The sequence below is a fragment of the Python bivittatus genome, unplaced genomic scaffold, assembly GCF_059951505.1.
Source record: "Python bivittatus isolate LINGU-HERP-01145 unplaced genomic scaffold, Pbiv_v1 ctg000340_np1212, whole genome shotgun sequence".
Classification (NCBI taxonomy): Eukaryota; Metazoa; Chordata; class Lepidosauria; order Squamata; family Pythonidae; genus Python; species Python bivittatus.
In genome coordinates, this window is record NW_028277056.1 from 10385804 (window position 1) to 10398450 (window position 12647).

The window sequence follows — 12647 nt, forward strand, 5'->3', positions numbered from 1 at the left end:
TAAATTCAGGAGTTAAGTTCTGAAGTTTGCTAAGACTCTTCCCCACAAATACAGATGCAAAGAATGATGTTTCTTTATGAGTTCCCCCCAGCAAAATCCAAACAACACCATCGCATGCATTTTCACTTCCGTAATGATTTCCATGGGACTCCATTTTGAAAAATTATTCTTGCTCCCTTAGAAAAACAACAGGGTGAGGCAAGTAAATTCTTTTCCTCCTCCCATTGCTTTGATCCTAGAGCTTGATCGATATCCCCTGACTGGGCAACTTGCAGACTGTTACAAAAGATAAAACCAAATGAAAGCAAATGAACGCTGAGGTGAAATTAACAGCCTTGTTTCTCTTTCTTGTAATTGCGTAGAGGGCTGCGCTTGTTTTTAATTATCTTTATTTACAACTGTCCCCTCCTACACAACCAAAGCCCTTGCCTGAACGATTCAGAACCTCCCCCTCTTAAAAAAAACAAAGAGTATATAATATGGGCCGCAAACACGCACCATTTTATTCATTTATACAGTGATAGGAGCCATGGTAAGATCCACGTGGAATATTGGGCTTTAAAAAAATGAGAAAGGAGGCAAAATGCTGTTCTTCATTGAAACAAAAGGGGCCAATTCCAGTCTTTGCAGCAGTAATATTTCTAGGAGCTGTGCTGTTCTGCTGGCATTGGACATACGTTTTTATTAAACGAAAGGAACCCAAGCTTCAAAAATGCAGTCGGAAATCAAAAAGGGAAGGGGAGTGCAAGAAAAAAAAAGCTGGTTCTGTCCCAAGATATGTACGAATAGTTTAAAATAGGGGGAAGAGGCTGAGCGAGATATAAAACTCCCCATTTCTTTCGGCTTTTCTGCCCCTCCAAAAGATTTCACGGTGACTTCTAGCCAATAACCTGTGCTGCAGAGACCATGGAGCAGTGCTGCAGGAACACCACATTACCCATTACTCCCTTCTTTAAAGGAGGAAGAAATCAGTGCTGCAGTGAATAAGTGAATATCCCTAATGTTAGCTTGCCTGCCTCTGTATTAACTCTTTGCAGGCAGCAACATAAGTCCCTTCCCCTTTCCAAAAACAGAAAACCCACTCCCTTCTGCAAACATTGACCCAATGTTTTGTTTTCTTCATCTTTAAGGGGCATAGGGGTTTGTGCATCTCAGGCACTGTCGGTTCTCACCTCCATGTTTCCATAATTTTTGCCCCCAAGTTCAATTAGCACACCTACTTGTGAAAACTCCCTACAGGATTCTGTTTAGAGGCATCTACGATGCTGTTGCGGTCGTAGCATCCCAGAAAATCAGCTCAGTTGGCCGGACAGTCCAGATTAAGAATGAGCAGTGAAGGCAAATGAGGGCAGGGCCAGTGAAGGCAAAGAGAGCTGAATGAAAAAGCAATTTTACCCAAGCAATCATGGATGTTGGTAAGGATCAAGAGCAAACTAAGCACACTGTTTATGTTCCACCTTTATAACATTCAAATTGCTACATCCCAGTCTTCTATGTTCAGGTTGTTTTGAAACAACAAGCACCAAAGAAGACAGCACTGTAATAAAAGGAATGCAATGAAGCTGAAGATTTGCTATAAATAGGGGTGCTGGGATATCTGAGCTACAGTACGTAAGGTTTGGAGAAAGGATCAGATGCACACCTCGCTCTCTTCCACAAGTCTTGACAAACACTGCTCTCCACGAAGTATCAGATGAAATTTTTCCTCCTGAAATCCAAATAGAAAGCCTCCCTTTCTGTCTCTGCATGAGTCACTGATCTGGGTTGCCTTCAATTTCACATTTCAGTTTCACGATCTGGTCAGGGGGCCCACACCAGTTACTGGTTCACACAGAAATGTGTAGCCCAAATATGATTTGGGGAAGATATCTTTAAAAAAATTGAAAGGTACCCAGAGATCAGGAGATGGCCATTACAGGGACTTGCAGATTTTGGTTAAAGATCAGGAGACTGTCTAGTAGCGTAAGCTACTTTGCAGGGGAAATGACCGGTAGTGTAATTTAAGATAGCTGTTTTTACATTGGAATTGTTTAAGGGGAGGCTTGAGAATTCCCAGACACTGATGTGGTAATTATATTCCACTTTGGTATCTTCAGGAGATAGGAGTTGGGATTAAATGAATTTCAATTCTGCAATACTTTATCTTCTCTTTGAATGGCTAGTCCTTATACATATACAAGCCCTCTTTAAATAGTAAAAATGATGACTTGTATGTTTCCCTCCTAACTACCCCACCCCCAATCTCTCTCTATACCAGAAGGTCTGAAGGCCAACTGTTTCCCTTTAGGAAGTCAATTTACACAAGATTCTCAATTAGGGCTAGAAAGAAATATTTCCCTGCATTTCTTCTTTCTACCACTTCTCATGCGATTTTTAGATTTTTTTTTTTATCCCGCCTTTATTATTTTTATAAATAACTCAAGGCGGCGAACGTACCTAATACTCCTTCCTCCTCCTATGTTCCCCACAACAACAACCCTGTGAGGTGAGTTGGGCTGAGAGAGAGGGACTGGCCCAAAGTCACCCAGCTGGCTTTCATGCCTAAAGGGGGACTAGAACGCACAGTCTCCTGGTTTCTAGCCTGGCGCCTTCACCTCCAGACCAAACTGGCTCTCATTTGATGAAAAATAGTTTGAGAAACTTCTTCCAAAGGAGAATTTTGGGGAAAGGATCATGGATGGAGTGGGATGCTCTTGCACTTACTCAGTTACAAGGTGGCCAAAGGGGGTGAGAAACTTCTTACAAGCACACTTATCTCTCCATTTGCCTACACTGTCTTGATGCCCCCCCAACATCACTGCTATATTTTCAGGAGGCATGCTCCTGTCACTAAAAAGGAGGAATCCTGGCCTTAAGAAATGTTGTAGAATTTCTATTTCCAGATAAATTATTTAGCCAGTTTCTCTAGCAAGAAAAAATTAGGAGAGAATTCTGAAAAACCATTAATATCTAACTCCATTCTTAATGTGAAGGTACTTTGATGGAGTTCAGTTGCACCAGTTTGGTAGGACTGTGAACACTTCAGGAAGTGTCTTGGCTCTTGAACAAGTGTGAACAGACCACCTCTCTACTATTAATGAGAGAGGCCATGTCATTTTTTAAGCTGCCACTTGGGCCTGGAAAGATATTGCTGCTTTAAGAATCACTTTAATGTGTCAACTCCTTTAAAGCCACTGCACCAGCTTCAGGCTCAGGATAAAAACAACATGGCTGATTAATTATCATCAGAGAGATTCTGTGCTTGGATAAAGGCTGAATGAATGAAACCATTTTGAAGCATACACAGCCCTAATGGTTATTGTTTCTTTAACTCCTCCCCCATCAATTCAAGAAAGCTAAAGATGAAGCAAAGAGCCAGTTTGGTGTAGTGGTTAAGGCACCAGGCTAGAAACTGGGAGACCATCAGTTCTAGCCCTGCCTTAGAAACCAGCTGGGAGACCTTGGCCTAGTCACTCTCTCTCAGCCCTAGGAAGAAGGCAAGGACAAACAACTTCCAAAAATGTTGCCAAGAAAACTGCAGGGACTTACTCCTTCAGTTACCAGGAATCAACACTGACTCGAAAGCACCACACACACGCACACACACACACACAATGGAGCAGAGGACCCAAACCCTCCTGCACAAACTGACATTTTTAGGACCTGAAGAGGACTACATTTGGAAAAGAGGGTGTTTGTTTAAGACACATCCTCCTGAGAGAAAGAGACATTACAGTAGAACTTTTTATCGCTGTCCTGAATCTTTGCCAACGTACACAATCCATTATTGCAATGTTAGAAATTCACAAAGCGCTTGATAGCAGTGATGCTCCATTATTCACTTCCATCACTTGGGCTGTCTCAAGAGATGATACCTAAAAAAGAATGGGTAGCTATGTTTCATACAGAGTCGTAAATAGCTTCCCAATTTCATGGTCCCATTCAGAAACCCCAAAGTGGGATGGGGATTCCAGTGTTTTGGGTTAGTGAAGGGAGGATTCTGAGGAGCGGATAATAAACTTTCCATTTTGTTTTCTCCAGAATGCCACTGGATCAATGTATGAAGGAAGGCAGACTTGGCCTTGGGAACAAGGAAGGAATGAGTAACCATTACATTCGCGGGAGGGGGGGAGTTTCAAAAAAGATTACTTAGCTCTAGGAAAGAGGAAAGCATGAGAAAGAATTTCAAAATAACCCAAAAGCATGTGTTTTTGTTTCAGCAATTCTGGACTAGATTAAAACCAACTAAAGATATAAATAGTGATGGCAGAGGTAGCAGCCATCTTGGGGCCCACAGAGACAGGGGTCCCACTAGCCTTCCCCAATTGTGTGAGATAAGCCACCTAATCTTGACTGCAGAACTTCAAATGACTTTCAGAGGGCAGCAAAGGAAGTATCTCTTTTCTGTCATGTCTACAGTCAGACTTTTGCAGCCCAGCCATAGCAAGGCCCCAATATGAGCCTGTGTAGAAGGAATGATACAGAGTCAGAATGGGCCACCACCCCACTGCTGCTGTGATCTCTTCCTCTGCTGCCACTCCCTTCACAATCATCACTAAACAGACAGGAGAAGTTTAATGGTTGAGGAAGAGAAGGAAGAGATCATTTGGACAATTGAGAAGATGAGGGGACACCTTTATGGGTGTAGTCATGTGATCTTTCCCCTCCCTTTCTCCTCCCTGCCATCAATTGCTGCACCTGGTGAGTCTCCGCACATCTCAGGGGGCACATCTGAGATATCTACTTTCAGCAATGAAGCCAATGAAGCCAACATAGATGAAGTCTTAGGAATGGCCTTACCCATCTGCTCATGGAATCCAGTCATGTGGTGTCTTCCTAGTGGTCAGTGTAACTGAAAATACCATAGTACACTGTATAAAAAATAATTTCTACCCCCTCCAAGAGGATGGTGGAGGTGGAAACCCTGTACATTGGGGCATGACACAATGTAATATCTGTATCTTTCTGCTCTGAGAGTTTAAGGTAAGGTGGACTGTATATACTATTCTGACACAGCTTCTAGATATTCCTTCCTGCAATCACTGAGTAGCAGGACTGGATAGGTCCTAAAGTGAATGCATTGGATATAGTCATCTAAAGTGAGAAGGTCCATGAGTTCAACTCCTGGTTGAGAGTTTGAACCGCATGGAATAACATCTGACTACCTACACCTGAGGAGTTCTAACAAGGATGAAACTATTTATATGGTACCTTCCTGGTAGTCAATGTAACTGAAAACACCACCAACATCTATGCTTTTTTCCTAGGCAAAACCAAGTGGCAAAACTGGCTGTTTTTCTAGGCAGAACAAACTAAATCCCAGCAAGGCAAAGAGGACAAGGGAATTAAGACCGCTAGGATAGCCCCCCTCCAATTCCTTTAAGTTGTCTCCTTGATTGGAAGCATGAGATTGGCTCCCTTGGCTAGAATTGGCTGAATTGGGGAAAGGAGCCAACGCAGAGTTATTCATTAGTCAACCATTGCATTCTTTCATTTTTAAAACTTGAAACCATCAAGGGCAAGAGGTGACATTTCTGCGGCCATTACAGATTACATTCCAGCTTTGGAAAATCAGAGGATGATGTATAATAATGTTGAAAGAAGCTGGAACATATAAGCTAGATCGAGAGGCCAAAGGATTTTTCAAAACAGGTGTCCAGAGGCAGAATAAAGAGGGCAAATCAAATCAGCTAAAAGCCAATTTTAGCTCAGGTGTCTATAGCAATGTTCTATGCATTGGATGGAAAAGGAAAGAAAAATTAGCAACATTTTGCATGTGGCATGAATGATGCAATTTTCCATATGCTCTCTCATACATCTACCTAATTCCATTTGTTCTTGTTGGTTAAGTGGAAGCAAAGAGATTAAGAGATATGATGAGTGCTAATGCCCCATCCTTTGGCAATCTTGCTCTTTGTTTTGGAAATGTCAGTAAAGGCTAATCAAACATCTTGTCTTTGCAATCATTTTCTAGCCCTCATAGCAACTAGCAAGATTTGGGGGGAAAAAAAAGTCTCTTCTCTGCCTGTGTATCAAGTCACTAATTTTTACAAAGTGCCCATCAGCCTTTGAAAAAAGAAATAGGAGGCACATATGAAAAGGGTGATGGGTACACCTGAGTGGCCTGGGGTGGGCTCAGAAGCTAAATGGAGCCAGTTCTAGTTAGTACTTGGAAGAGGGACTTCTAACAAATCCTAGGATTGTAGGTTTAACTGGGACGACAAATCATATGCTTAAAAACCACTCCATTGTGTACCGAAGTAGCTTCTTTGCTCAGCTCACCTCCTCTTGAATCTTGTCCAGGTAACTGTGCATTTAAGCTTTTTCCCAGTCTTACCCCCATGTTTATAGGAAAGATGACTCCCCACTCAGAAAAGAATAGGAAGGAAAAAAAATATACACGCAGACAAAAGTCATGCGCCATGCTCCTCTTCCCCATTTTGTCAACCTAGAGTTGCCAAGTTCATCTGAAATTAATCTTGGAGATTTCCCTCCCTCCCACCATAAATGTGTACATGTGAGATATATGCATGTGTATATTCATGTACATATATGTAGACATGGCCCTTGTGAATACAGGAAATCCCTTTCAGATAACACAGGAGTATAATGAGTCCACAAATAATTGGGGCATGAAAAAAGCTACTTTACATGTGTGCAAAAACCTGTTCAAAATTTTCAGCATGTTCAACATATACCAAAATGAACTTCAAGGTGTGGATATGGGAGGCTTTTCACAGAGGTCACATGTGTATTTCCAAACTGTGGATATGCACAACTGCAGATAATGAGATTGCAAATAATAAGGCTGCCAGAATGCGTGTACATGCACTTGCCTGAAGTCACACTACAAAGAAAGAGCAGGGTTAGGAAAAAAAAAATTGAATTAATAACTGGCAATTAAAATTAATTGCCTGTAAAATAAGTTGCCCCATTTTGAAAATTAATTGATCCCCATCTGCATATACTAACCACTCTCCCTCTCTTACACACACCCAAACTCTTTTCTCCCACACAAGACACACACAAGTATTCCACCTTTCAGCAGAAAATGCCAAAAAAGCGAGAGAGAGAGAAAAGCTAGAGATTGCATGAGACTGGAAAGAGGAATGGAAAGAGGAAGAGAAGGGAGGAACAAAACTTCATGGAAATAAAGTGAAGGGAAGAGGTAACTGGGCAGAAAGGAGAAAGGAAGAAAGAGAACCCGTATTTAGAGGTTACAAAGAGTTAAATCTCCAGGCAAAGAGCCCCTCTCAAACAAGAGCTGGTCTTCAAAGTTGCCGAAGCTTTGCAGCAAGATATCTACAGCCAAGATATCTTGTCCCTCTCATTCATTCCTTTGTATCCAATAATTTCTTCTATTCTTATCAGACAACCCTTTCCCAATTCACTGATCATTATTTGGATGAAAAACTTTGACTTCCTCTCAGATGAATCAGTATGCTTCCATGTCCTGACTGCCCCCTTATACTATAAAACACAGAGGGGGAGCCAATCTGTAGCAAGAAATCTTATGTGACTTTCAAGCTCCTTTTTTTTAAAAAAAAAAAAAGTCCACAGCATAAAGTCCTGGCATTTTGAGATGGGGAAGACATAGAAACGATAGTATGAGACTTATAATATAGTTAACACAGTTAAAAAAGAAAACAACTATTTCTTCCCACATGTAAAAAAAAAAAAAAATTCCAGAAAAGAACAAAATATTGTTCCTGCCCGTGTGCATATCACGGCCCGGCCCATTTTGCCTGGCCTGTCAATATCAACATCTCATTCCCTACAAGGCAGCTATAAATTACGTGAGTGGCTGAAAAGGCACATTTTTTTCAGGATTAGATGTGTTCTTTACATTAAAACACATCCAAGCTATTCAGGATAAGGTATGCAGACATGTGCTAGAAAGGTCAAATACTTCATTCATCAATGAATAGCCACAGTGTTCAGACTGAGACTAATTACATTTAATCAGTTGTAATAAGAAAGATTCTGAATGCCAAGATACTCTATCATTATCCTTCAAATCCCCCCCCCCCACAATGTCTTTGAAGCTGGCTTTCAACTCAAGTTTAATAAGCCAACCAATTTTCAGCCAAAACTTCATTTTGCCCCTTTTTATAGGCAGCTAGTTCAGAATCTAGGTTTGCAAAAACTAAGCTGTATTTGCAGAGACAGTTACGTGGGCCAGCTTCACACAACATGCCTAAGGGTTAACAAAACTTAGTGACTGGGTTCACATAATAAGCTTTTCCCCTGAAGTGAACTATATCATAGCTTTAAAGTTGATAGACTGGTTCACACAAAATGCTAAGACAATAGCTATGTTCTGATATCATGTTGGATCCCTAACTACCCAATAGCTTGATATATTGTCCAAACCTGGCTATGGTCTTGCTTCCAGGTAGCTCTTAGAATCCAAGAACTTGACCTCCTAATTATAAATTATGATCCTCACTCCGATCCCAGACCATAACAACTTGCACATTTTTGAAACCTCAAGGATCAGCATTTCCCAAGCTGGCACTCCAGATGCCTTTGGACTCCAAATCCTAGGATTCCCAGCCAACAAGCTATATAGGAATTCTGGAAGCTGTCATCCCAATTCATCTGGAAGCATGCTAGATGATTGTTGGAGAATGGCATTGTTCTTGAACTTAGTTTTGCCAAACCTGCACTGACATCACAAGAACTTAACATGACACAGTTGTTATGACTGAGATAAACACTTACCTAGAAACATGCAGTATCAGCAGCAAGTAGAAGACAAAAAAGAGGTTGTGGGTATACCAAAATATGTCATAATCTGAAACCCTGCAAAGAACAAAGTACAGTTAAATACCGGGCAATCAAAGAGTTTTGCATTGTTGTGTGGTCAATGCTGAGTAGGCCGAAATTTGATTACTCAAATCTGGACTTATTCCAGAGATTCTTTTCTTTTTAAAAGACAGACTTTTTAAAGAAAATACACATTTGTTTACTCCCAGATATTTTGTACAAAAGAAAAGATTTTCTAACAGATGAAGGGCAGGGACTTCCTCAGGAATATGGTGGACTGAAGATGGCTCCGCAAAAGCAGAGCCGATATTGTGCCTAAGAACAAGGAGCCAATGAGCAGGTAGACTCCTTTGATCCTCTCTGGAGAAAGAGAAGATGTGAGATCACCTGTGTTATGCTCCATACGGTTGCTCCTCACGAGAAGACTGCAAGGCAGCAGTCTCTGGAGGGTGGGAGAATCAGGAGAGGAAGGAATTTACCATTCTTGCTCCAGCTACAGTCAGAGCCTTCAAAGGACACTAAGTTCACACTTCCTTTGCTAACCACTTTAGGAAATTGCCTATTAACTGCTTTAAAGAAGTTAGACACCTTCAAAATGACAAGGTCGGAAACACCAGTGAGTGCCTTCAATCCTTAATATAAGAAAATGAAACTATCTTTATAAGCTTTAAGAATTTAAAATAAGCAGCCAAAAGCAAGACAAGGTTTTGGCTATAGAAAGTTTTAAATAGATTAAGGGCTCAGAAAATGTTGGAATATTTGATTTTGAATATTAAGACTTTGAAATTAATTTTAAAGAATAAATGCATTTTTGTCAGAAAGAAAAATTATTAATAGAAGTGAATAGGTGTAGTTTGGGGTTGAACTGTGGAGTCCTTGGGGTTCTCTGAGCTTGGTTGTTTTCTTGCAAACGTGTAATGGAAGGCATAGGCAAGGAGGAGACTAGTATGGGAGATCAAGGCTATCAGGAGGGAGGGGGTGCATTCCAGAGGAAGGGACCAGGCAAGCACTTTTTCAGCCCGCAGCAGGACCGTGAGAAGAAGAGGTTGAGGCTGGCCCCTCCCTAGACACTCACAGGGTATATCCACTAGTTGCTTTGGCATAGGTTTAGTCTGGCGAGATTCTGTCTATAGTGTGTAAGCAATAAAGGAACTACGCTGGGCTGTACTGTTTCGTCGTTGTTCTTGGGCTGAACCTGACAAAATGTTTCATTATCTGGCTAGGTAACATCTTCAGTGCACTGAATTGACTCAATTCAATGCACTGAATTAAGAACTGAGTTATGGGATGAATTTATATCTGTTAATTAAAAGGAGGTGAAGAGATAGTAAAATTGTTTATACTTGCCATGATGAGGGTGGGAAATCACTTTTTTAGTGTTGTTTTTTTCTCTATTTTTTCTTTCTTTTTTCTTTCTTGCACCTTTTACTCTATTTTTCTTTTACTTTTTAGTTTGTATTATCTTTTATTATTGTAGTTAAAACTTTTAATAAAAATTTTTTAAAAAATAAAAGATGAAGGGCAGGAAAAAGAGAAAGAAGAGGAAGATATGACAGCACTTTTCAAACACTTAGTTGGATGTTAACATAGAAACATGTCAAGGTCTGTCCTCCATCATTCTAGAGTGCAGGACACAGAATAATGGATTCAAGTTACAGGAAGGCAGATACCAACTGAAAGTTAGAAAACATTTCTCAGCAGTAACAGCAGTTTGACAAGGCAATCAATTACCTTGAGAAATGGTGAACTCCCCTTCCTGGAATGTGTTCAAGTAGAGTTTGGAAAGCTATATTTTGGGAATAGTTTAATTTTGGATCCTTGCACTGAGCAAGTGGTTGGGCCTGATAGCTTCAGTGGCCCCTTCCAACTCTATGATTTGATGATCAACACTTGCACCCATGCTTCTCACACACTACTCTTGCAAGTTCCTCACACAGGCACCCTCTTTCCCTGGCCTCCCTGCACACACACACACATGTACCCCGCACCCTCTTTCCATGGCCTCCCTACAACCATGCACACCCTGCAACCTCTTTCCTCAGCCTCCCTGCAGTCACACACACCCTGCACTCTCTTCCCCAGCCTCCCTAAGATCACATGCATCCTGCACCCTCATTCCACAGGCTTTTTTTGCTCGCACCTCACTGAGCACCCCCTCCCCTGACTTGTTTGCTGCCTGCACTGGGTTTCCTAGGGCCTCCCCCAACCCTCCTGTGGCACCCTCACACTCCTTACCTGGGACTCCCTCTGCTTCTCACCTAGCGACTTGCGTGTCTTGGGTTATGACAACCGGGACTGGCTGGATTGCTGTCGCTAAGCAATGTGGTCACATGACATCATGCTTTATGTTTGCATCACTTAGCGATAGCAATCCCAGTCTCAATTGCATTCATAACTTGAGGCCTACCTATAGTTGCTTCACTTTCATCAGCTCCTTCAATCCAGAGAAAAGGGATCTTTGCATAGGCACATACATGCAGAAAAGCCCCTTTACCTTCTAAATTGAAGCAGCATTTCATTTCAAAAGGGCATTTTTATCAGATTTTCATTGAATCAAAGCACCCTTATATATATATGAACCCTCTGGAGCATTACATAGGTCGAAAAGGAATCTGAGGAATCCAGCCCCAAAAAACTGTATGTCATTTGCACCTGAATGTTGTGTTTCAGTTCCTTTCCTACAGTTATGCACTGCATGATGGAAACAAAAATAGCCACAGTAATTATTGTAATCCTTGCATTCAGTTCCAGTTCTGTTCCTTAGTATCTTCTCTTGCTTTGATTATGTCCCAAAAGCTCTTTTCAGCAGCTGTCAGCATTCCTTGACAGTCCTAGCTCATCTGGTTTCACTTTCCTGACACTGGAGAGTCTGAGCATCCTGTTGCAATTTGTTGTGGTAACATGTTCTTCCATCTATTTCTTATATGCATCTTCTCACCTTGTCTTATGTGCACCCATACTGGCTTTTATAGATCTCTCTTCCTCTCTGACAGCATCTGGATTTCCCCATTAGGTATCTGCAAGCTATCTTGCCATTGTGAGTGTCTGCAGGGCAGAGGAAGGGAGGAGGGCCAAATGGTATTATGTGCATTGTGACGTCCTCACGCAAAGGATGTGAAGGATGCAATCCGCGTCGTTTGTGTGATGACACCAGCAACATCATTTTGATATCATGGTGACTCCTAACAGATGTCTATGAGTGCTATCAGGAGAGGACACTAGGATAGAAGACATGTTATGATGTCACTCAACGGAATGACAAGAAGGCTCTCCAACACAACAGATTTACTTCACCAATTTTGAACTAAATGATTACAACTCAATGATTGTAGTCTTTTAAATGAAAAAGTATTTATTTTTACCACTGCACACTAGCATGACACCCTTTCTAGTGATTTTAATGTTTCATTTTTTTCTCTGTTTGCATCTCATTCACATCATTTCCACATCCTTGTCAGGCAACACTGCATAGGCCATATTTCACATGTTTGAAGCAGACCCATGAATACTTAAGACAATGCTTGATATAGTGGTGAGATTAAATCTTACCTAATGGCATAAGTAGAAGCGGTAGACATTAGGAACAAGACTAGTACCATAAGGACACCCGTTAATCCAGGAACTGAAACAAAAGTAAACAGAACAGCTGTAAATTGTATTTTACAAGCATATACAGTCTTGTGAAAAAGAAAGTACACCCTCTTTGAGTTCTATGGTTTTACGTATCAGGACATAATAAAAATCATCTGGTCCTTAGCAGTTTTCAAAAGTAGGTAAATACAACCTCAGATGAACAACAACACATGACATATTACACCACGTCATCATTCATTTTACAAAAAGAAAGCCAAAATGGAGAAGCCAAGTGTGAAAAACTAAGGAAACATTTACTGCTTCCA

General features: G+C 41.1%; 1 protein-coding gene across 1 annotated transcript in view; it reads right to left on the minus strand.

Annotated features, from left to right (window-relative positions):
* The window catches only part of NOX4 (NADPH oxidase 4), a 120389-nt gene that overhangs the window by 77148 nt on the left and 30594 nt on the right, over positions 1-12647 (minus strand). The window contains exons 7-8 of the mRNA XM_088140547.1: positions 12298-12370; positions 8704-8784 (exon numbers count right to left, since the gene is read on the minus strand). Coding sequence (XP_087996673.1) covers positions 8704-8784; positions 12298-12370 — 154 coding nt within the window. The remainder of the gene's footprint in view (positions 1-8703; positions 8785-12297; positions 12371-12647) is intronic.